The 21,601-nt window shown below is 41.4% G+C and overlaps 2 protein-coding genes across 3 annotated transcripts; both read right to left on the bottom strand.

Moving 5' to 3' along the window:
* Positions 1 to 629: 629 nt before the first annotated feature.
* Positions 630 to 5,654, bottom strand: LOC106605239 (sialic acid-binding Ig-like lectin 5). The gene is made up of 9 exons (XM_014200672.3): positions 5,587 to 5,654; positions 4,971 to 5,131; positions 4,428 to 4,823; positions 3,721 to 4,041; positions 3,350 to 3,610; positions 2,968 to 3,249; positions 2,649 to 2,775; positions 2,368 to 2,449; positions 630 to 2,239 (listed from the first exon to the last, which is right to left on the bottom strand). Exons 2-9 carry the CDS (start codon positions 5,029 to 5,031, stop codon positions 1,868 to 1,870), a joined length of 1,902 nt encoding a protein of 633 aa, XP_014056147.3. The 5' UTR covers positions 5,032 to 5,131; positions 5,587 to 5,654; the 3' UTR covers positions 630 to 1,867.
* A 9,259-nt stretch (positions 5,655 to 14,913) lies between these two features.
* LOC106605191 (uncharacterized) lies at positions 14,914 to 21,044 on the bottom strand. Of its 2 annotated transcripts, XM_045718396.2 has the most exons (9): positions 20,985 to 21,044; positions 20,369 to 20,529; positions 18,385 to 18,783; positions 17,678 to 17,987; positions 17,307 to 17,567; positions 16,925 to 17,206; positions 16,612 to 16,738; positions 16,331 to 16,412; positions 14,914 to 16,202 (listed from the first exon to the last, which is right to left on the bottom strand). In XM_045718396.2, exons 6-9 carry the CDS (start codon positions 17,154 to 17,156, stop codon positions 15,828 to 15,830), a joined length of 816 nt encoding a protein of 271 aa, XP_045574352.2. In that variant the 5' UTR covers positions 17,157 to 17,206; positions 17,307 to 17,567; positions 17,678 to 17,987; positions 18,385 to 18,783; positions 20,369 to 20,529; positions 20,985 to 21,044; the 3' UTR covers positions 14,914 to 15,827. The 2 variants fall into 2 exon arrangements, with proteins under 2 accessions (XP_045574352.2, XP_082831419.1); XM_082975293.1 differs by having other exon boundaries at positions 16,925 to 17,567; positions 18,385 to 18,780.
* Positions 21,045 to 21,601: the final 557 nt, after the last annotated feature.

Raw genomic sequence — 21,601 nt, forward strand, 5'->3', positions numbered from 1 at the left:
TTGTTATGTCAGTCACTGATAGTTACTCAATTAGCCCATGTCAGCAAAAGAAAAGATTGGTAAGTTAGTCTAGAGGCCAGCTATCTAAACTTGTAGTTATCATGGTTGAGTTATCGACCGAGGGGGCCCCATTGATTTTGCTAGTCACTCTCACTCAGATATCATATTAAAAGCTGCAAACATTTCTCTCCACCCTATGGCAAAATGTGTATAATTGCAGGAGGCTAACTATAAAACTGCAAATTTTTCTCTCCGCCCCATGGGAAAATGTGTGGATTTGAAGCAAACTTGCTTTAAAACTGCAACCTTTTCTTTACACCCCATTGCAAAATTTGTAGAATTACAGTAAATTAACTCTAAAACTTCATTTTTTCTCTCCGCCCTCAAGAGGGGAGACGTAAAATGTTGTGCTCGCAAGGTGGTGGAAACAACATTTAACTTAGGGCCTCCAAAAGGATACGGCCGGCTCTGACTTCATGTGTGGGTATGGATGTGGGTATGCAGACCTCTGAGCCACTGAAGCCCCCTGTGATGATTTTTTTCTTGTGGCCTCCAACCCCATCAAAGTTGCCCATTCCTGATTTATTCAATTGGTAGCCTATAATTACTGTTGAATGAAAAATGGTAAGTAGGAAAATATACTATTTATACATTATTTTAACAGATTTCAGAGAACAAACAAATGAATATACAAAAAAAGATTAAGTGAGGTAGTGCCTCAATGTAAAACAATACTGCAATAATGCACACTTATGAATAGAAAAATATTCTCATAAACGGGTTAGCTGACAATGTCATGAAAACGATACGCACCCTTCAATGGGGCAGAAGACTGTGTGTTGTCGTGATTCTGGATGGCCAGATATCTAGCAACAATGACACAATGCTGCCATGTGGGGAATTGTAGGTGGCTTGTTTCATCAAGTTGTATGTTGTTCTTGAAATGTCTTTTTTTGTGTGTGTTATTTGCTGATATGGCACAAAAAAATGCAACATAGCTAACCAACAACTAACAATGTATTTGAGAAACAACGTGCTCATTGTACAAATGTATTTATATTTTCAAACATTGGAGACTAAATATAGTTTACATGTTGTCAACAATCTAAGCCAACCCGTCTGTTTTACCCCATAGTTGTGCACGCATCTGTTTTGTTGCTAATCAACCAACCTGTCTATAGCACACAACCTTTAAAAGCATGATGTACTTTTTTTCTTGATTCATTTCATTTGAGCTCTCTTGCTAGCCCAAAATGAGAATTCTTAATAACATTTTGCCAACATTTTCGCCAGTGTATAAGAATAGTATTTACAGAAATATATTGATTACATCCACACATACTAACTAATATCCCCACCCACTTGTCAAATCAAAATGCTAAAATGAAAGGAAAGAGGAGAAAAAAAAAATGGTTTGACTCTACTTTTCCAAACCACATCTTTGTCAGTCCTTCCACCTGGTGACAAAACACAATCATTACAAAAGTAAAATGACACATCCTTGAAAAACTTTACAAAAACATTACCAAAACTTGCTTCTATGTACAACTAGAAAATATTCTTATTGAAAATATAAAACCACCAGATACATACAGTACCATCTGACACAGGGCTGTAAAATAAATCATTTACCAAAAAAATTAACTACAGTAGTTTCAGTTATTATACAATGTCTCTGTATTATCATAAAACATTCCAACTTGATTCAGCAGATGAGCAAACAACACCAAAACTACAGTAGTTTCAGTTGAACAAAAGTCCAATTATCAACATAAAACTTTCAATCTGGATTGAGGAAATGATATAAGAACACATGGCTATATAATGCTGCATGCTATCCACCACGTTTCTAGCGAAAATTGCTTTGTCACTCACCACCCATAATAGCCTTGACATTGGAGTAAAGCGCTGTATTCTCATCTGTCTCTGCTGCTGGCTCGTTCTCCTCCTCGTCCATCACTCCACTCCCTTCTCCTCCATCTTCATCCCCTTCTTTCTTATTCTCTCGTTTGATTTTGGCGTACTCTGACTCTGTTGTGGTGGTCTTCTTTTCTGCCTCCTCGGAAGTCTTCTTCAGTTGGGAGTAGTTGATAGCGGCGTAGTGCACATCTTTTGGTTCTTCCCCTTTGGCAGAGTTTCCTGCAGCTCCACTGGTCTGGGGTCCTGTGTTTTCAGCTCCCTTCATCAGCACCACCTGTAGAGGGGTCTGTTTGCCCCGCACAGCCCGTCCTGCATCCGTCTATGGAGTAGATTACAGAAAGCACTGTGTTAGGAATCTTGTTAGCTTGGTGGTCCAAGATCTGTTTATGCTGTCAATGCTAACTGAATGTTGATAAAGCTGAATAAAGAAGGAAACTGGTACTGCACCTGTTGGTCTTCACATGCCACCATCTCCAGGTTCGTTAAAGGGCTTTTGGAGTCTGAGTCCTTTGGGATCCTCTCTTTGCATCTAGGGAAAATATTATAAAAAAAATGTCTCAATAACTATATGTTAGAGGGATTAGCAAGCACCTCCATTACAACATGGTGCAAGGCATTGCAACTTTTGACAATATATCTGATACTCTTGATAGGAAATATGAATTTCTGAAGACAATCACAAACACTCATATAACACTAACTGTACTTCAGTAACAGAATTCATGTACCTTTTACATTTCCCTGTCAAACACAGGAAGATACAACAGATGGTGGCTGAGAAGGCTGCACCAATCGCAGATGCAGCAATCAGTGGTGGGTTCAACAGCATAGCCAAGATGTCTTTAGATACTTCCTCTATGAAGAGAACAAAGCATGTATGTTTTCAGGAGCGGCTCACAATACTTTGTATCCTCTTATTTTCTTTTTAAATGAAATAATAACATTATATTTTCTCACTCAAAGCATATAAATCCTCTATGCTGCATACATATTGGGTGGGATTGGGAAGCTGTTGCTCTCTAACAAAGTAACAACTTATATCTTTACCTCCTTGCTTTCCTTGGCTCTCTTTTTGGGTGACTTGCAGCTTCTCTCTCACTCTGCCCACTTCATTTATGCTGACACACTCCACAGTAGTGTTGGTGTGGTTTCCGACATGCATCCTGATGGTGGTGTTCACTGAGGACCTCAACACTGATTTAGTGAGGGAGTACTCCTCAGTGTTAAGCCAGCCTATGACAGGTAAGGGAACCCCCTGACTGACACACACACAGGTCATGACCTTTGCCTGGATCACACATCCAGAAGCATTGAGAATCACAGGATGGTCTAACGAGAGACAGAGGGGGAAGATATGTCATGGACAATTTAAAGTAAACATGTTGCAAGCTATTTTCAGTCAGGTTTGTACAGTGTTGTTTGTACTCACAGATCACAGTGACAACAATGGAAGCTGTCAAAGTCCTGTTGAGGTGTTGAGCTTTACACACATACTCCCCAGGATGTTCTCTTGTCATGTTAGAGATGGTGAGAGCGCCCAGTCCAGAGTTATTCTGTTCCAAAGCTGTTGTCCCATTCTTACTCCAGGTGATAAATGGTGGTGGTGGGTAGCTGTCAACAAAGCAAGTCAGATTCAGGGTATCACCCTCTCTCACTGTGTTACTACCAGAGGTCTTGGGTTCCTTCACATCTTGAAAATAAAGTATATAATCAGTTAATCATGATCATGAAATATAACTGTTGAAGCACAACAAGATGTTGGGTTGCGCAAAGTAAGGTGAGATGATGTAGGCTACTTACGAGTCACATTCAAAGTCACTGTCTCCTCAGTGGTGATGTTCCCTTTGAATGTCACTTGGCACGTGACCTTGGTGGTGTGGTGCTCAGCTGAAGGTGTAAAGGTCAAAGTTGAGAAGTGGGTTGTTGTGACGCTGGTCGGATCCTCTCTCTTTTGTATAGTGGTGTTGTCACTGAGCTCAGTGATGTTGTCTCCTGTCCCTCTCCATGTCCATGTGATGTTAGGAGGAGTTCCAGAGCAGATCCCTGGGGCAGTGCAGGTCAGAGTAACTGGTTCTCCCTCTGTCAGAGGAGGAGTCAACACTGAGGGCTTCTGGGTCAGAGCTGGAGACAGGAAATAGAAACACAGACTGAGGCCTAAATTCAATCAGGATCGTGGAAGATCAGCACAATAGCGTGATTTACATTTAGAGACAATGTTCCCGTATTCATGGTAAATGCACATGTCGGCTCAATAGGAATTTACCTTTACATTTAAGTCACACTATAACATGGATTTTGTATCCATGTCGAAACTTGCAGAAACATATACTCATATAAAGTATGAAATCATAGAGCCGATTTAGAAAAAGAAACACTTTGAAATGGGAGACTTGTGAAATCTTGGGCTTTGAAAATTGGATCTACGTATGTTGCAGTCAGTGTACATGATTAATTACACTAAAGTAATACTCATGTCACTGTAACTAACAGTAATAGTCATGCTGTACCTTTCACTGCAATTTTCATTTTCTCTCGGAATGTAGATTTATTTCCATTTCCACTGTTCAATTTTTCGGACAGACTAAATTGATAGTCTCCATCATCAGTCTTAGTGATGTCGTTGATGATCATACTGCAGTTCTTCTTTGTCAGGTCTGTCTCCAGTAGGGACACTCGCCTTCTGTAACCCTCCTGAGCTATAGAGGAATTTTCTGAGTGGAAAATTGTGTCCATTTCGACTTTAATAGAACATTGTGCATCAGGGCATTTAAACCATATTGCTATGCGAGGAATGAAGTCATCAGGGTGAGTGAACGAACATGGAATAACAGCACATAGTCCAGTCTGTGGTGTTATCTCTGCTGGACTGAAGGAGATGTTGTATGCTGCTGCAGGGGCCTCATCTGATGAAGGGAAATGAATACAGACATGAGTAATACAAGAAGCACTGATCCTACTTCACATGTTTGTAAATAATTGTTATGAGATAGTATCTGTTGGGATGTATGCCAGGTGTGTATTAACAATAGTAGTGATAAAAGGGACCTTACTTTTGCACGTGGCTCTCTCTGTCAGAGAGAGAAGTAGAGCTGCCCAGATGAGGACCCACATCCTGCCTCTACTGCCTCGATGAGTCAATCACAGCACCGGGGTCTCTCTCCTCTTTCTCCTCTTTCTCTAAGGGTCACTATCTCTGTCTGTGTCTACTGGTCTGGAGCACAAGACGAGTGTGAAATAGAATATGAAATGGTGTTGTGATATTAACAACATATAGCAATACACATATTAATATTTCATTACACCTTTATGAGTGCTACAGTGGCATTCATAACAACCTCCTTAGCAGTTTTATTCAACTAAGATGTATTTTGCTGTAATGCCTAGAGACAAAGTCAAAGAAACATTTATGGTCAAGGTTTATATGAATGCCTTCTTCACAATTGCTCATAAATATATTTAACTGCATTCATAAATATGTATTCCTATGCTATTTAAAGCCTTATGAAGCAATGTGTTGTAATTCCATAAATGAATAATATTACCATTATATTACATAGCCATAATCAAGTTTTAACAGTCCTTCAATGTAACGAGACAAAAATATTTAATGGTTTAATAGCTTGTCTGTTGATCCATGCAGAGAATAAGACTGAATCAGCACATTACCTCTCTCTGTGTGCTCTCTCTTCCTGTTGACTGTGAGCCCTTTGTGAGACTCTTATGGGTGTGAACTGTCACTTCATGTCCCCAGTCTGATACTCCTCCCTCTAACCTGGTGCTTCATCCAGGAAGTCCCTCTGTACTGTTTACCGCAGAGCCATACTGTACTGTATGTAGACCATAATCAACCCAAACACATCAACCAACCCATCAAACCCCACCAATCCACACCTATCAACCAATCTTGATCAACACTGCAATCCCCTTGCCTTGTATACTCAGACAGAGCTTTATTTCACTATATGTTAGTTTCTATAAGATTTCTATAAGAAAATGTGTACATATTTCAAGATTGGCTGTTTGTAACATGTGCATGTGAATAATATGGATAATGCCTTGCATTGGATAGAGATAAGCTGGCAAGAGCCTCACTGTTTTTGATGCCCTCTGTGGTCTGAGAAATTAAACCCTGTCCCCAAAATGAAACATCTGCTGCAAAAAGGGTACTGCCATATTCTATAGTAACGGCCATATCTATAGTAACTGACATATTCTATAGTAACTGACATAGTAACTATGGTAAGTATGGTGTTCTGAATGCACTTTTTTTGCATTCAGCTGTGCAACTGACTAGGTATTTCCTTTATTATCAACGTTAGAGGCTACTGGGTTGTATTCAATATATTTTGTGATGGTTTTATACCACAATCTTTCACGTATACAGACATATCAGACCCACTTTGGAAGAGTGATGATTCCTCTTTCACCGTTACATTATGTTGACCTAATAACAAGAAGACATGGTAATAATGCAACTGATCACAGCCTGAAATGGAAGAAATTGGTGACAACAACGCCTGATACTATATCAATAATATGTAAACTGTCAGATGAATTTCAGTGTCAATTTGTGTAGTTGTAACGGAAGTGCATGTAGTCATAAATAGTTGAGTTCCTCTTCACACTTTGAGACTGATATTTGCTGTATTTGTTATGTAGGGTTTTACTTCCCCGAAATACTTACATTTAAACTCTACACCATGTTCCTTGAAGTATTCAGACCCCTTAGTTTACAGCATTATTCTAAAAAGGATTAAATAAATAAAACATCTGTCCTAGTCCGTGTATGTAGGTGGCAGGGAAGTCAGGCGCAGGAGAAAACAGAGTGGTTAAAAATTGAGTATTTATTTCCAAAATCAACGTAGAAAAATAATCTGGGTAAAACAATAACCCGTCGCACACCGATACAGAAACAACACGTACATAACAAACAAACAATCACCGACAGAGAAATGAGGGGAAGCAGAGGGTTAAATAGACAACATATAATTACTGGGATATGAAACAGGTGTGTAAAGAGACCAGACAAAACCAATGGAAAATGAAAAACTGATCAATGGTGGCTAGAAGGCCGGTGACGTCGATCGCCGAACACCACCCGAACAAGGAGGGGCATCAACTTCGGTAGAAGTCGTGACAACATCTCATACATCTACACACAATACCCCACAATGACAAAGGCAAAAAAACAGTTTTTTATCAATGTTTGCAAATGTATTAAAAACAGAAATACCTTATTTACATAAGTATTCAGACCCTTTGCTATGAGACTCGAAAATTATGTTCAGGTGCATCCTGTTTCCATTGATCATCCTTGAGATGTTTCTACAACTTGATTGGAGTCCACCTGTGGTAAATGAAATTGATTGGACATGATTTGGAAAGGCACACAACTGTCTACATAAGGTCACACAGTTGACCGCGCATGTCAGAGCAAAATATAAGCCATGAGGTCGAAGGAATTGTTCGTAGAGCTCCGAGACAGGATTGTGCCAAGGCACAGATCTGGGGAAGGGTACCAAAAGATGTCTGCAGCGTTGAAGGTCCCAAAGAACACAGTGGCCTACATCATTCTTAAATGGAAGAAGTTTGGGAACACCAAGACTCTTCCTAGAGCTGGCCGCCCAGCCAAACTGAGCAATCGGGGAAGAAGGGCCTTGGTCAGGGAGGTGACCAAGAACCCGATGATCACTCTGACAGAACACCAGGTTTCCTCTGTGGAGATGGGAGAACCTTCCAGAAGGACAACCATCTCTGCAGCACTCCACCAATCAGACCTTTATGGTAGGTTGGCCAGATGGAAGCCACTTCTCAGTTAAAGGCACATGATAGCCCACTTGGACTTTGCCAAAATGCACCTAAAGGCTCTCAGACAATGAGAAAAAAGATTCACTAGTCTGATGAAACCAAGATTTAACTCTTTGGCCTGAATGCCAAGTGTCAGGTCTGGTGGAAACCTGGTACCATCCCTACAGTGAAGCATGGTGGTGGCAGCATCATGCTGTGGGGATGTTTTTCAGCGGCAGGGACTGGGGGTCTAGTCAAGATCGAGGAAAAGATGAACGGAGCAAAGTACAGAGAGATCCTTGTTGAAACCTGCTCCAGAGCGCTTAGGACCTCAGACTGGTGCGAAGGTTCACCTTCCAACAGGACAACGACCCTAAGCACACACTCAAGATAACGCAGGAGTGGCTTCGGGACAAGTCTCTGAATGAGTAGCCCAATCAGAACCCAGACTTGAACCTGAACAAACATCTCTGGAAAGACCTGAAAATAGCTGTGCAGTGACGCTCCCCATCCAAACTGACAGACCTTGAGAGGATCTGCAGAGAGGAATGGGAGAAACTCCCCAAATTCAAGTGTGCCAAGCTTCTAGCGTCATACCCAAGAAGACTTGAGGCTGTAATTGCTGCCAAAGGAGCTTCAACAAAGTATTGAGTAAATGGTCTGAATACTTATGTAATGTGATATTTCAGTTTTTTATTTGTAATAATTTTGCTAAAATTTCTATAAACCTGTTTTATCTTTCTCATTCTGGGGTAGTGTGTGTTGATTGATCTGGGGGGAAACAATTTAATTAACTTTAGAATAAGGCTGTAATGTAACAAAATGTGGAAAAAGTCAAGGGGTCTGAATACTTTTCGAATGCAGTGTATGTGTTGCTGCTGTTGAACAAGTGGTGTTAAGTACAGGTCTCTTGAGCAGGCCTCATTCTGTAGAAGGGACTGTAGAGCAAACAGTTTGTAGTAATCATGGTCGAATTACCGACCGAGGGGGCCCCATTGATTTTGTTAGTCCCTCTCACTCAGATATCATATTAAAAACTGCAAACATTTCTCTCCACCCTATGGCAAAGTGTGTAGAATTGCAGGAAACTAGCTATAAAACTGCAAATTTTTCTCTCCACCCACGGGAAAAATGTGTGGATTTGAAGCAAACTTTCTTTAAACTGCAACCTTGTCTCTACGCCCCATGGCAAAATGTGTAGAGTTGCAGGAAATTACCTCCAAAACCTACATTTTTTCTCTCCACTGTCAAGAGGGGAGACCTAAAATGTTGTGCTCGCAAGGTGGGGGAAACAATGTATAGCTTAGGGCCCCCAAAAGGATAGGGCCGGCTCTGACTACATGTGTGGGTATGGATGTGGGTATGCAGACCTCTGAGCCACTGAGGCACCCTGTGATGATTTTTTTCTTGTGGCCTCCACCCCCATCAAAGTTGCCAATTCCTGATTTATACAATTGGTAGCCTATGGTAGCCTATAATTACTGTTGAACGAAATTTGTGGAGATGGTAGGTTGGAAAATATACCATTTATGCATTCTTTACACACTTCAATGGGGCAGAAGGCCATGTGTTGTCATGATTCTGGATGGCCAGGTAGCTACAGTAGCAACAATGACACGAAGCTGTTGTGTGGGGAATCGTAGGTGGATCATTTAAGCAAGTTTTATGGACTTGATTTTGTGTATTTTTTGTTGGTGTTATTTGCTAATATGCCCCCAAATAATTGCTACCCAGCTAACCAACAACTGTAACAATGTATTTGAGAGACAACAAGAGAATCCCAGTGGAAAGAGGGGAAACCGGCCAGGCAGAGACAGCAAGGGCGGTTTGTTGCTCCTGCCTTTCCGTTCACCTTCACACCCCTGGGCCAGACTACACTTAATCATAGGACCTACTGAAGAGATATGTCTTCAGTAAAGACTTAAAGGTTGAGACTGAGTCTGCGTCTGCGTCTCTCACATGGGTAGGCAGACTATTCCATAAAAATGGAGCTCTATAGGAGAAAGCCCTGCCTCCAGCTGTTTGCTTAGAAATTCTAGGAACAATTAGGAGGCCCGCGTCTTTTGACCGTAGCGTACGTGTAGGTATGTACGGCAGGACCAAATCGGAAAGATAGGTAGGAGCAAGCCCATGTAATGCTTTGTAGGTTAGCAGTAAAACCTTGAAATCAGCCCTTGCCTTAACAGGAAGCCAGTGTAGGTAGGCTAGCATTGGAGTAATATGATCAAATGTTTTGGTTAACCTGTTAGGGCTAGGGGGCAGTATTGACACGGCTGGATAAAAAACGTACCCGATTTCATCTGGTTACTACTCCTGCCCAATAACTAGAATATGCATATAATTATTGGCTTTGGATAGAAAACACCCTAAAGTTTCTAAAACTGTTTGAATGGTGTCTGTGAGTATAACAGAACTCCTATGGCAGGCCAAAACCTGAGAAGATTTCAAGCAGGAAGTGGCCTGTCTGAGAAGTAGTGTTTCATCTTGGCTCTTTTTATTGAAGACTCAGGATCTGTGCAATAACGTGACACTTCCTACGGCTTCCATAGGGTCTCAGAGCCCAGGAAAAAGTTGAACGATATCGAGGCAGACTCTGGCTGAAACACTTTATCGCTTTTGGCAAGTGGCCACTCAGAGTACTATGGGCTTAGGCGCGTGCCCGCTTCGACCGAATGCTTTCTTTTCCTTTGTCTGTTTATCTAAACGCAGATTCCCGGTCGGAATATTATCGCTTTTTTATGAGAAAAATGGCATAAAAATTGATTTTAAACAGCAGTTGACATGCTTCGAAGTACGGTAATGGAATATTTAGAATTCTTTTGTCACAAATTGCGCAATGCTCGCCACCCTTATTTACCCTTTAGGATAGTGTCTAGAACGCACGAACAAAACGCCGCTGTTTGGATATAACGATGGATTATTTTGGACCAAACCAACATTTGTTATTGAAGTAGAAGTCCTGGGAGTGCATTCTGACGAAGACAACAAAGGTAATAACATTTTTCTTATAGTAAATCTGACTTTGATGAGTGCTAAACTTGCTGGGTGTCTAAATAGCTAGCCCTGTGATGCCGGGCTATCTACTGAGAATATTGCAAAATGTGCTTTCACCGAAAAGCTATTTTAAAATCGGACATATCGAGTGCATAGAGGAGTTCTGTATCTATAATTCTTAAAATAATTGTTATGCTTTTTGTGAACGTTTATCGTGAGTAATTTAGTAAATTCACCGGCAGTGTTCGGTGGGAATGCTAGTCACATGCTAGTCACATGCTAATGTAAAAAGCTGTTTTTTGATATATTATGTCTCAGACACAGGCTTCTAGCGAGGGCAATTTTGGGGCTTCACCATGTTTCATTGAAATGTACAGCTGTGTGTCATCCGCATAGCAGTGAAATTTAACATTATGTTTTCGAATGACATCCCCAAGAGGTAAAATATATAGTGAAAACAATAGTGGTCCTAAAACGGAACCTTGAGGAACACCGAAATTTACAGTTGATTTGTCAGAGGACAAACCATTCACAGAGACAAACTGATATCTTTCCGACAGATAAGACCTAAACCAGGCCAGAACTTGTCCATGTAGACCAATTTGGGTTTCCAATCTCTCCAAAAGAATGTGGTGATCGATGGTATCAAAAGCAGCACTAAGATCTAGGAGCACGAGGACAGACGCAGAAGCTCGGTCTGACGTCATTAAAAGGTCATTTACCACCTTCACAAGTGCAGTCTCAGTGCTATGATGGGGTCTAAAACCAGACTGAAGCGTTTTGTGTACATTGTTTGTCTTCAGGAAGGCAGTGAGTTGCTGCGCAACAGCTTTTTCTAAAAATGTTGAGAGGAATGGAAGATTCGATATAGGCCGATAGTTTTTTATAATTTCTGGGTCAAGATTTGGCTTTTTCACGAGAGGCTTTATTACTGCCACTTTTAGTGAGTTTGGTACACATCCGGTGGATAGAGAGCCGTTTATTATGTTCAACATAGGAGGGCCAAGCACAGAAAGCAGCTCTTTCAGTAGTTTAGTTGGAATAGGGTCCAGTATGCAGCTTGAAGGTTTAGAGGCCATGATTATTTTCATCATTGTGTCAAGAGATATAGTACTAAAACACTTTAGTGTCTCCCTTGATCCTAGGTCCTGGCAGGGTTGTGCAGACTCAGGACAACGGAGCTTTGGAGGAATACGCAGATTTAAAGAGGAGTCCGTAATTTGCTTTCTAATGATCATGATCTTTTCCTCAAAGAAGTTCATGAATTCATCACTGCTGAAGTGAGAGCCATCCTCTCCTGGGGAATGCTGCTTTTTAGTTAACTTTGCGACAGTATCAAAATGACATTTCGGATTGTTCTTATTTTCCTCAATTAAGTTGGAAAAATAGGATGATCGAGCAGCAGTGAGGGCTCTTCGATACTGCACGGTACTGTCTTTCCAAGCTAGTCGGAAGACTTCCAGTTTGGTGTGGCGCCATTTCCGTTCCAATTTTCTGGAAGCTTGCTTCAGAGCTCGTGTGTTTTCTGTATACCAGGGAGCTAGTTTCTTATGACAAATGTTTTTAGGTTTTAGGGGTGCAACTGCATCTAGGGTATTGCGCAAGGTTAAATTGAGTTCCTCGGTTAGGTGGTTAACTGATTTTTGTCCTCTGACGTCCTTGGGTAGGCAGAGGGAGTCTGGAAGGGCATCAAGGAATCTTTGGGTTGTCTGAGAATTTATAGCACGACTTTCAATGCTTCTTGGTTCGGATCTGAGCAGATTATTTGCGAATGTAATAAAATGGTGGTCCGATAGTCCAGGATTCTGAGGAAAAACATTAAGATCCACAACATTTATTCCATGGGACAAAACTAGGTCCAGAGTATGACTGTGGCAGTGAGTAGGTCCAGAGACATGTTGGACAAAACCCACTGAGTCGATGATGGCTCCGAAAGCCTTTTGGAGTGGGTCTGTGGACTTTTCCATGTGAATATTAAAGTCACCAAAAATTTGAATATTATCTGCGATGACTACAAGGTCCGATAGGAATTCAGGGAACTCAGTGAGGAACGCTGCATATGGCCCAGGAGGCCTGTAAACAGTAGCTATAAAAAGTGATTGAGTAGGCTGCATAGATTTCATGACTAGAAGCTCAAAAGACGAAAACGTCGTTGTTGGTTTTTTTGGGGTAAATTTAAATTTGCTATCATAAATGTTAGCAACACCTCCGCCTTTGCGGGATGCGCGGGGGATATGGTCACTAGTGTAACCAGGGGGTGAGGCCTCATTTAACACAGTAAATTCATCAGGCTTAAGCCATGTTTCAGTCAGGCCAATCACATCAAGATTATGATCAGTGATTAGTTCATTGACTATAACTGCCTTTGAAGTGAGGGATCTAACATTAAGTAGTCCTATTTTGAGATGTGAGGTATCACAATCTCTTTCAATAATGGCAGGAATGGAGGAGGTCTTTATACTAGTGAGATTGCTAAAGCGAACACCGCCATTTTTAATTTTGCCCAACCTAGATCGAGGCACAGACACGGTCTCAATGGGGATAGCTGAGCTGACTACACTGACTGTGCTAGTGGCAGACTCCACTAAGCTGGCAGGCTGGCTAACAGCCTGCTGCCTGGCCTGCACCCTATTTCATTGTGGAGTTAGAGGAGTTAGAGCCCTGTCTATGTTCGTAGATAAGATGAGAGCACCCCTCCAGCTAGGATGGAGTCCGTCACTCCTCACAGGCCAGGCTTGGTCCTGTTTGTGGGTGAGTCCCAGAAAAAGGGCCAATTATCTACAAATTCTATCTTTTGGGAGGGGCAGAAAACAGTTTTCAACCAGCGATTGAGTTGTGATACTCTGCTGTACAGCTCATTACTCCCCCTAACTGGGAGGGGGCCAGAGACAATTACTCGATGCCGACACATCTTTCTAGCTGATTTACACGCTGAAGCTATGTTGCGCTTGGCGACCTCTGACTGTTTCATCCTAACATCGTTGGTGCTGACGTGGATAACAATATCTCTATACTCTCTACACTCGCCAGCTTTAGCTTTAGCCAGCACCGTCTTTAGATTAGCCTTAACGTCGGTGGGATTCTCTGCCTCTACCCCTATTACGGGGGCTGAGTCACTGGCTTACTGGTGTTCTTCCATGCCGTCCCTGGGAGGGGTGCGTCACTTGAGTGGGTTGAGTCACTGACGTGGTCTTCCTGTCTGGGTTGGCGCCCCCCCTTGGGCTGTGCCGTGGCGGAGATCTTTGTGGGCTATACTCGGCCTTGTCCCGGGATGGTATGTTGGTGGTTGGAGATATCCCTCCAGTGTTGTGGAGGCTGTGCTTTGGCAAAGTGGGTGGGGTTATATCCTACCTGTTTGGCCCTGTCCGGGGGTTTCATCGGATGGGGCCACAGTGTCTCCTGACCCCTCCTGTCTCAGCATCCACTATTTATGCTGCAGTAGTTTATGTGTCTGGGGGCTAGGGTCAGTCTGTCACATCTGGAGTATTTCTCTTGTCTTTTCCGGTGTCCTGTGTGAATTTAAATATGCTCTCTCTAATTCTCTCTTTCTCTTTCTTTCTTTCTCTCTCTCGGAGGACCTGAGCCCTAGGACCATGCCTCAGGACTACCTGGCTTGATGACTCCTTGCTGTCCCCAGTTCACCTGGCCGTGCTGCTGCTCCAGTTCCAACTGTTCTGCCTGCAGCTATGGAACCCTGACCTGTTCACCGGACGTGCTACCTGTCCCAGACCTGTTGTCCCAGACCTGCTGGAACTCTGACCTATTCACCGGATGTGCTACCTGTCCCAGACCTGCTGTTTTCAACTCTCGAGAGACAGCAGGAGCGGTAGAGATACTCTCAAAGATCGGCTATGAAAAAGCCAACTGACACTTACTCTTGTGTTACTGACTTGTTGCACCCTCGACAACTACTATGATTATTATTATTTGACAATGCTGGTCATTTATGAACATTTGAACATGTAGGCCATGTGCTGTTATAATCTCCACCCGGCACAGCCAGAAGATGACTGGCCACCCCTCATAGCCTGGTTCCTCTCTAGGTTTCTTCCTAGGTTTTGGCCTTTCTAGGGAGTTTTTCCTAACCACCGTGCTTCTACACCTGCATTGCTTGCTGTTTGGGGTTTTAGGCTGGGTTTCTGTACAGCACTTTGTGATATCACCTGATGTAAGAAGGGCTATATAAATCAATTTGATTTGATTTGATTTCACAACAAGTGCTCAATGAGCAAATTTATTTATATTTTCAAACATTGGAGACTAAATATAGTTTACATGTTGTCAACAATCTAAGCCACCCCTGTTTGTTTTGCACCATAGCTGTACACGCATCTGTTTTGTTGCTAAACAACCAACCACTCTATAGCACACAACTTTTAAAAGCATGATGTACTTTTTTTCTTGATTCATTTCATTTGAGCTCTCTGGCTACCCCAAAATGAGAATTCTTAATTACATTTTGCCAACATTTTCTGCAGTGTATCAGTATTCTATTTACAGAAATATATTGGTTACAATCACACATACTACTAATATCCCCACCCACTTGTCAAATCAAAATGCAAAACTGAAAGGAAAGAGAAAGAAAAATAAATGTTTTGACCCCTCTACTTTTCAAAATCTTTGTCAGTCCTTTCCCATGGTGACAAAACAATCAATAAAAAAGTAAAATGACACATCCTTGAAAAACATTACCAAAGCTTGCTTCTATGTACAACTACAACATTTTCTTATTGAAGATATAAAACCACCAGATACATACAGTACCATCTGACACAGGGCTGTAAAATAAAGTATTTTCCAAAACTATTAAGTACAGAAGTTTGTTATTAAACAACATCTCTGTATTATCATAAAACATTCAAACTGGATTCAGCACGAGGAAACACCAAAATGATTAACTACAGTAGTTTCAGTTGAACAAAAGTCCCAGTATCAACATAAAACATTCAATCTGGATTCTGAAAATTATATAAGAATACATGGCTATATAGTACTGTATGCTATCCCCCACGTTTCTAGCGAAAATTTCTTTGTCACTCACCACCACCCATAATAGCCTTGACGTTAGAGTAAAGTGCAGTATCCGCATCTGTCTCTTCTGCTGGTTTACCGTTCTCTTTCTCCTAATCCTTCCCCATCATCACTACACCCCTCTCCTCCATCCTCTTTCTTTCTTTCTTTCTTTCTTTCTTTCTTTCTTTCTTTCTTTCTTTCTTTCTTACTTTCTTTCTTTCTTTCTTTCTTTCTTTCTTTCTTTCTTTCTTCTTCTCTCGTTTGATTTTGGCGTACTCTGTGGTGATGGTCTTCTTCTCTGCCTCCTCAGGAGTCTTCTTCAGTTGGGAGTAGTTGATAGCGGCGTAGTGCACATCTTTTGGTTCTTCCCCTTTGGCAGAGTTTCCTGCAGCTCCACTGGTCTGGGGTCCTGTGTTTTCAGCTCCCTCCATCAGCACCACCTGTAGAGGGGTCTGTTTGCCCCGCACAGCCCGTCCTGCATCCGTCTATGGAGTAGATTACAGAAAGCACTGTGTTAGGAATCTTGTTAGCTTGGTGGTCCAAGATCTGTTTATGCTGTCAATGCTAACTGAATGTTGATAAAGCTGAATAAAGAAGGAAACTGGTACTGCACCTGTTGGTCTTCACATGCCACCATCTCCAGGTTCGTTAAAGGGCTTTTGGAGTCTGAGTCCTTTGGGATCCTCTCTTTGCATCTAGGGAAAATATTATAAATAGAATGTCTCAATAACTATATGTTAGAGGGATTAGCAAGCACCTCCATTACAACATGGTGCAAGGCATTGTAACTTTTGACAATATATCTGATACTCTTGATAGGAAATATGAATTTCTGAAGACAATCACCAACACTCATATAACACTAACTGTACTTCAGTAACAGAATGCATGTACCTTTTACATTTCCCTGTCAAACACAGGAAGATACAACAGATGGTGGCTGAGAAGGCTGCACCAATCGCAAATGCAGCAATCAGTGGTGGGTTCAACAGCATAGCCAAGATGTCTTTAGATACCTCCTCTATGAAGAGGACAAAGCATGTATGTTTTCAGAAGTGGCTCACAATACTTTGTATCCTTGGATTAAAAAAATAATATATATAACATATTTTCTCGCTCTAAGCATATAAATCCTCTATGCTGGATACACAATGGGTGGGATTGGGAAGCTGTTGCTCTCTAACAAAGTAACAACTTATATCTGTACCTCCTTGCTTTCCTTGGCTCTCTTTATGGGTGACTTGCAGCTTATCTCTCACTCTGCCCACTTCATTTATGCTGACACACTCCACAGTAGTGTTGGTGTGGTTTCTGACATGCATCCTGACGGTGGTGTTCACTGAGGACCTCAACACTGATTTAGTGAGGCAGTACTCCTCAGTGTTAAGCCAGCCTATGAGAGGTAAGGGAACCCCCTGACTGACACACACACAGGTCATGACCTTTGCCTGGATGACACACCCAGAAGCATTGAGAATCACAGGATGTTCTAACGAGAGACAGAGGGGGAAGATATGTCATGGACAATTTAAAGTAAACATGTTTCAAGCTATTTTCAGTCAGGTTTGTACAGTATTGTTTGTACTCACACATCACAGTGACAACAATGGAAGCTGTCAAAGTCCTGTTGAGGTGTTGAGCTTTACACACATACTCCCCAGCTTGTTCTCTTGTCATGTTAGAGATGGTGAGAGCGCCCAGTCCAGAGCTATTCTGTTCCAAAGCTGTTGTCCCATTCTTAATCCAGGTGATAGATCGTGGTGGTGCGTAGCTGTCAACAAAGCAAGTCAGATTCAGGGTATCACCCTCTCTCACTGTGTTACTACCAGAGATCTTGGGTTCCTTCACATCTTGAAAATAAAGTATATAATCAGTTAATCATGATCATGAAATATAACTGTTGAAGCACAACAAGATGTTGGGTTGTGCAAAGTAAGGTCAGATGATGTAGGCTACTTACGAGTCACATTCAAAGTCACTGTATCTTCAGTTGTGATGTTCCCTTTGAATGTCACTTGGCACGTGACCTTGGTGGTGTGGTGCTCAACTGAAGGTGTAAAGGTGAAAGTTGAGAAGTGGGTTGTTGTGACGCTGGTGAGATCCTCTTTCTTTTGTATAGTGGTGTTGTCTCTGAGCTCAGTGATGTTGTCTCCTGTCCCTCTCCATGTCCATGTGATGTTAGGAGGAGTTCCAGAGCAGATCCCTGGGGCAGTGCAGGTCAGAGTAGCTGGTTCTCCCTCTGTCAGAGGAGGAGTCAACACTGAGGGCTTCTGGGTCAGAGCAGGAGACAGGAAATAGAAACACAGTCTGAGGCCTAAATTCAATCAGGATCGTGGAAGATCAGCACAACAGCGTGATTTACATTTAGAGACAATGTTCCCGTATTCATGGTAAATGCACATGTCGGCTCAATAGGAATTTACCTTTACATTTAAGTCACGCAATAACATGGATTTTGTATCCATGTCGAAACCTGCAGAAACATATACTCATATAAAGTATGAAATCAAAGAGCCGGTTTAGAAAAAGAAACCCTTTGAAATGGGAGACTTGGGAAATCTTGGGCTTTGTAAATTGGATCTACGTATGTTGCAGTCAGTGTACATGATTAATTACACTAAAGTAATACTCATGTCACTGTAACTAACAGTAATAGTAATGCTGTACCTTTCACTGCAATTTTCATTTTCTCTCGGGATGTACATTTATTTCTATTTCCAGTGTTCAATGTTCCGGACAGACTTAGTTTATAGTCTCCAGCATCAGTCTTAGTGATGTCGTTGATGATCATACTGCAGTTCTTCTTTGTCAGGTCTGTCTCCAGTAGGGACACTCGCCTTCTATAACCCTCCTGAGCTTTACATGCATTTTTTGAGTGGAAAATTGTGTCCATTTCGACTTTAATAGAACATTGTGCATCAGGGCATTTAAACCATATTGCTATGCGAGGAATGAAGTCATCAGGGTGAGTGAACGAACATGGAATAACAGCACATAGTCCAGTCTGTGGTGTTATCTCTGCTGGACTGAAGGCAATGTTGTATGCTGCTGCAGGGGCCTCATCTGCTGAAGGGAAATGAATACAGTCATGAGTAATACAAGAAGTGCTGATACTACTTCACTTCTTCGTAAAAAATTCTTACGAGATAGTATCTGTTGGGATGTATTCCATGTGTGTATTAAAACCTCTTACATCTAGATGTTCCGCTAGCGGAACGCCGCTCCAATATCCAATGATAGGTCGTGACGCGAATTACAAACTCCTCAAAAATCCTAAAACTTCCATTTTTCAAACATATGACTATTTTACACCATTTTAAAGACAAGACTCTCCTTTATCTAACCACATTGTCCGATTTCATAAAGGCTTTACAACGAAAGCAAAACATTAGATTATGTCAGGAGAGTACCCAGCCAGAAGTAATCACACACCCATTTTTCAAGCTAGCATATAATGTCACAAAAACCAAAACCACAGCTAAATGCAGCACTAACCTTTGATGATCTTCATCAGATGACACTCCTAGGACATTATGTTATACAATACATGCATGTTTTGTTCAATAGAGTTCATATTTATATCAAAAACCAGCTTTTTACATTAGCATGTGACGTTCAGAACTAGCATACCCACCGAAACTTCCAGTGAATTTACTAAATTACGTACGATAAACGTTCACAAAAAACATAACAATTATTTTAAGAATTATAGATACAGAACTCCTTTATGCAATCGCTATGTCAGATTTTAAAATAGCTTTTCGGTGAAAGCACATTTTGCAATATTCTGAGTAGATAGCCCGGCCATCATGGCTAGCTATTTTGACACCCACCAAGTTTGGCACTCACCAAACTCAGATTTACTATAAGAAAAATTTGATTACCTTTGCTGTTCTTCGTCAGAATGCACTCCCAGGACATCTACTTCAACACCCAATGTTGTTTTGGTTCCAAATAATCCATAGTTATATCCAAATAGCTGCGTTTGTTCTTGCGTTCAAGACACTATCCGAAGGGTGACGTGCCGGCGAGTATCGTGACAAAAGAATTCAAAATATTCCATTACCGTACTTCGAAGCATGTCAAACGCTGTTTAAAATCAATTTTTATGCGATTTTTCGCGTAAAATAGCGATAATATTCCGACCGGAGACGTTGTTTTCGTTCAAACACTGAAAATGTAAAATGGACTCTTCACATGCACGCACAAGCCCATGTCATTGTTTTCAGATCGACCACTTTCCAAATGCGCTACTGTTTTTCGCTCAGGGACTGCAGAGTCATCATTCCCCATTCTGACGCCTTCTGAGAGCCTATGGAAGCCTTAGAAAATGTCACGTTACAGCAGAGATCCTCTATTTTCCATAAAGAGGCTATAGAAGGACAAGAAACGGTCAGAGAGGGCACTTCCTGTATGGAATCTTCTCAGGTTTTGGCCTGCCATATGAGTTCTGTTATACTCACAGACACCATTCAAACAGTTTTAGAAACTTTAGGGTGTTTTCTATCCACATCTACTAATTATATGCATATTCTAGTTTCTGGGCAGGAGTAATAACCAGATTAAATAGGGTACGTTTTTTATCCGGCAGTGAAAATACTGCCCCCTATCCTAAACAGGTTAACAATAGTAGTGATAAAAGGGACCTTACTTTTGCACGTGGCTCACTCTGTCAGAGAGAGAAGTAGAGCTGCTCAGATGAGGACCCACATCCTTCCTCTACTGCCTTGATGAGTCAATCACAGCACCGGGGTCTCTCTCCTCTTTCTCCTCTTTCTCTAATGGTCACTATCTCTGTCTGTGTCTACTGGTCTGGAGCACAAGACAAATGTGAAATAGAATATGTAATGGTGTTGTATTAATAACAACATATAGCAATACACATATTAATATTTCATTACACCTTTATGAGTGCTACAGTGGCATTCATAACAACCTTCTTAGCACTTTTATTCAATTAAGATGTATTTTGCTGTAATGCCTAGAGAGAAAGTCAAAGAAACATTTATGGTAACAGTTCATATGAATGCCTTTTTCTCAATTGCTCATGAATATATTTAACTGCATTCATAAATATGTATTCCTATGCTATTTAAAGCCTTATGAAGCAATGTGTTGTAATTCCATAAATGAATAATATTACCATTATATTACATAGCCATAATCAAGTTTTAACAGTCCTTCAATGTAACGAGTCAAAAATATTTAATGGTTTAATAGCTTGTCTGTTGATCCATGCAGAGAATAAGACTGAATCAGCACATTACCTCTCTCTGTGTGCTCTCTCTTCCTGTTGACTGTGAGCCCTGTGTGAGTGTCTGATGGGTGTGAACTGTCACTTCATGTCCCCTGTCTGTTACTCCACCCTCTAACCTGGTGCTGCATCCAGGACGTCCCTCTGTACTGTATAGCACCCAGCCATACTGTACTGTATGTAGACCATAATCAACCCAAACACATCAACCAACCCATCAAACCCCACCAATCCACACCTATCAACCAACCTTGATCAACATTGCAATCCTCTTGCCTTGTATATTCAGATGAAGCTTTATTTCACTATAAGAACATTTCTTGAAGATTTCTATTAGAAAATGTGTACATATTTCAAGATTGGCTGTTTGTAACATGTGCATGTGAATTATATGGAGCATGCCTTGCATTGGATAGAGATACGCTGGCAATAGTCTCACTGTTTTTGATGCCCTCTGTGGTCTGAGAAATGAAGCCCTGTACCCAATATGAAAGATCTGCTGTAAAAAGGGTACTGCCATATTCTGTAGTAACTCACATAGTAACTATAGTAAGTATAGTGTGCTAAATGCACTTATTATGGGCGACAGGTAGCTTAGCAGTTAAGAGTGTTGGGCCAGTAACCGAAAGT

The sequence above is a fragment of the Salmo salar genome, chromosome 05 (assembly GCF_965601325.2).
Source record: "Salmo salar chromosome 05, fSalSal1, whole genome shotgun sequence".
Lineage (NCBI taxonomy): Eukaryota > Metazoa > Chordata > Actinopteri > Salmoniformes > Salmonidae > Salmo > Salmo salar.

What these genes read in the sequence shown, in the direction of transcription:
- LOC106605191 (XM_082975293.1), bottom strand. Translation starts at nt 17,156, where the DNA reads ATGACCTGTGTGTGTGTCAGTCAGGGGGTTCCCTTACCTCTCATAGGC. An exon ending in GAGCCAAGGAAAGCAAGGAG is followed by an intron (nt 16,739 to 16,924) that starts GTACAGATATAA and finishes TCCTCTTCATAG; the next exon opens with AGGAGGTATCTAAAGACATC. An exon ending in TGGCATGTGAAGACCAACAG is followed by an intron (nt 16,203 to 16,330) that starts GTGCAGTACCAG and finishes TCTACTCCATAG; the next exon opens with ACGGATGCAGGACGGGCTGT.
- LOC106605239 (XM_014200672.3), bottom strand. Translation starts at nt 5,031, where the DNA reads ATGTGGGTCCTCATCTGGGCAGCTCTACTTCTCTCTCTGACAGAGAGA. An exon ending in AATGAAAATTGCAGTGAAAG is followed by an intron (nt 4,042 to 4,427) that starts GTACAGCATGAC and finishes TCCTGTCTCCAG; the next exon opens with CTCTGACCCAGAAGCCCTCA. An exon ending in GAGCCAAGGAAAGCAAGGAG is followed by an intron (nt 2,776 to 2,967) that starts GTAAAGATATAA and finishes TTCTCTTCATAG; the next exon opens with AGGAAGTATCTAAAGACATC.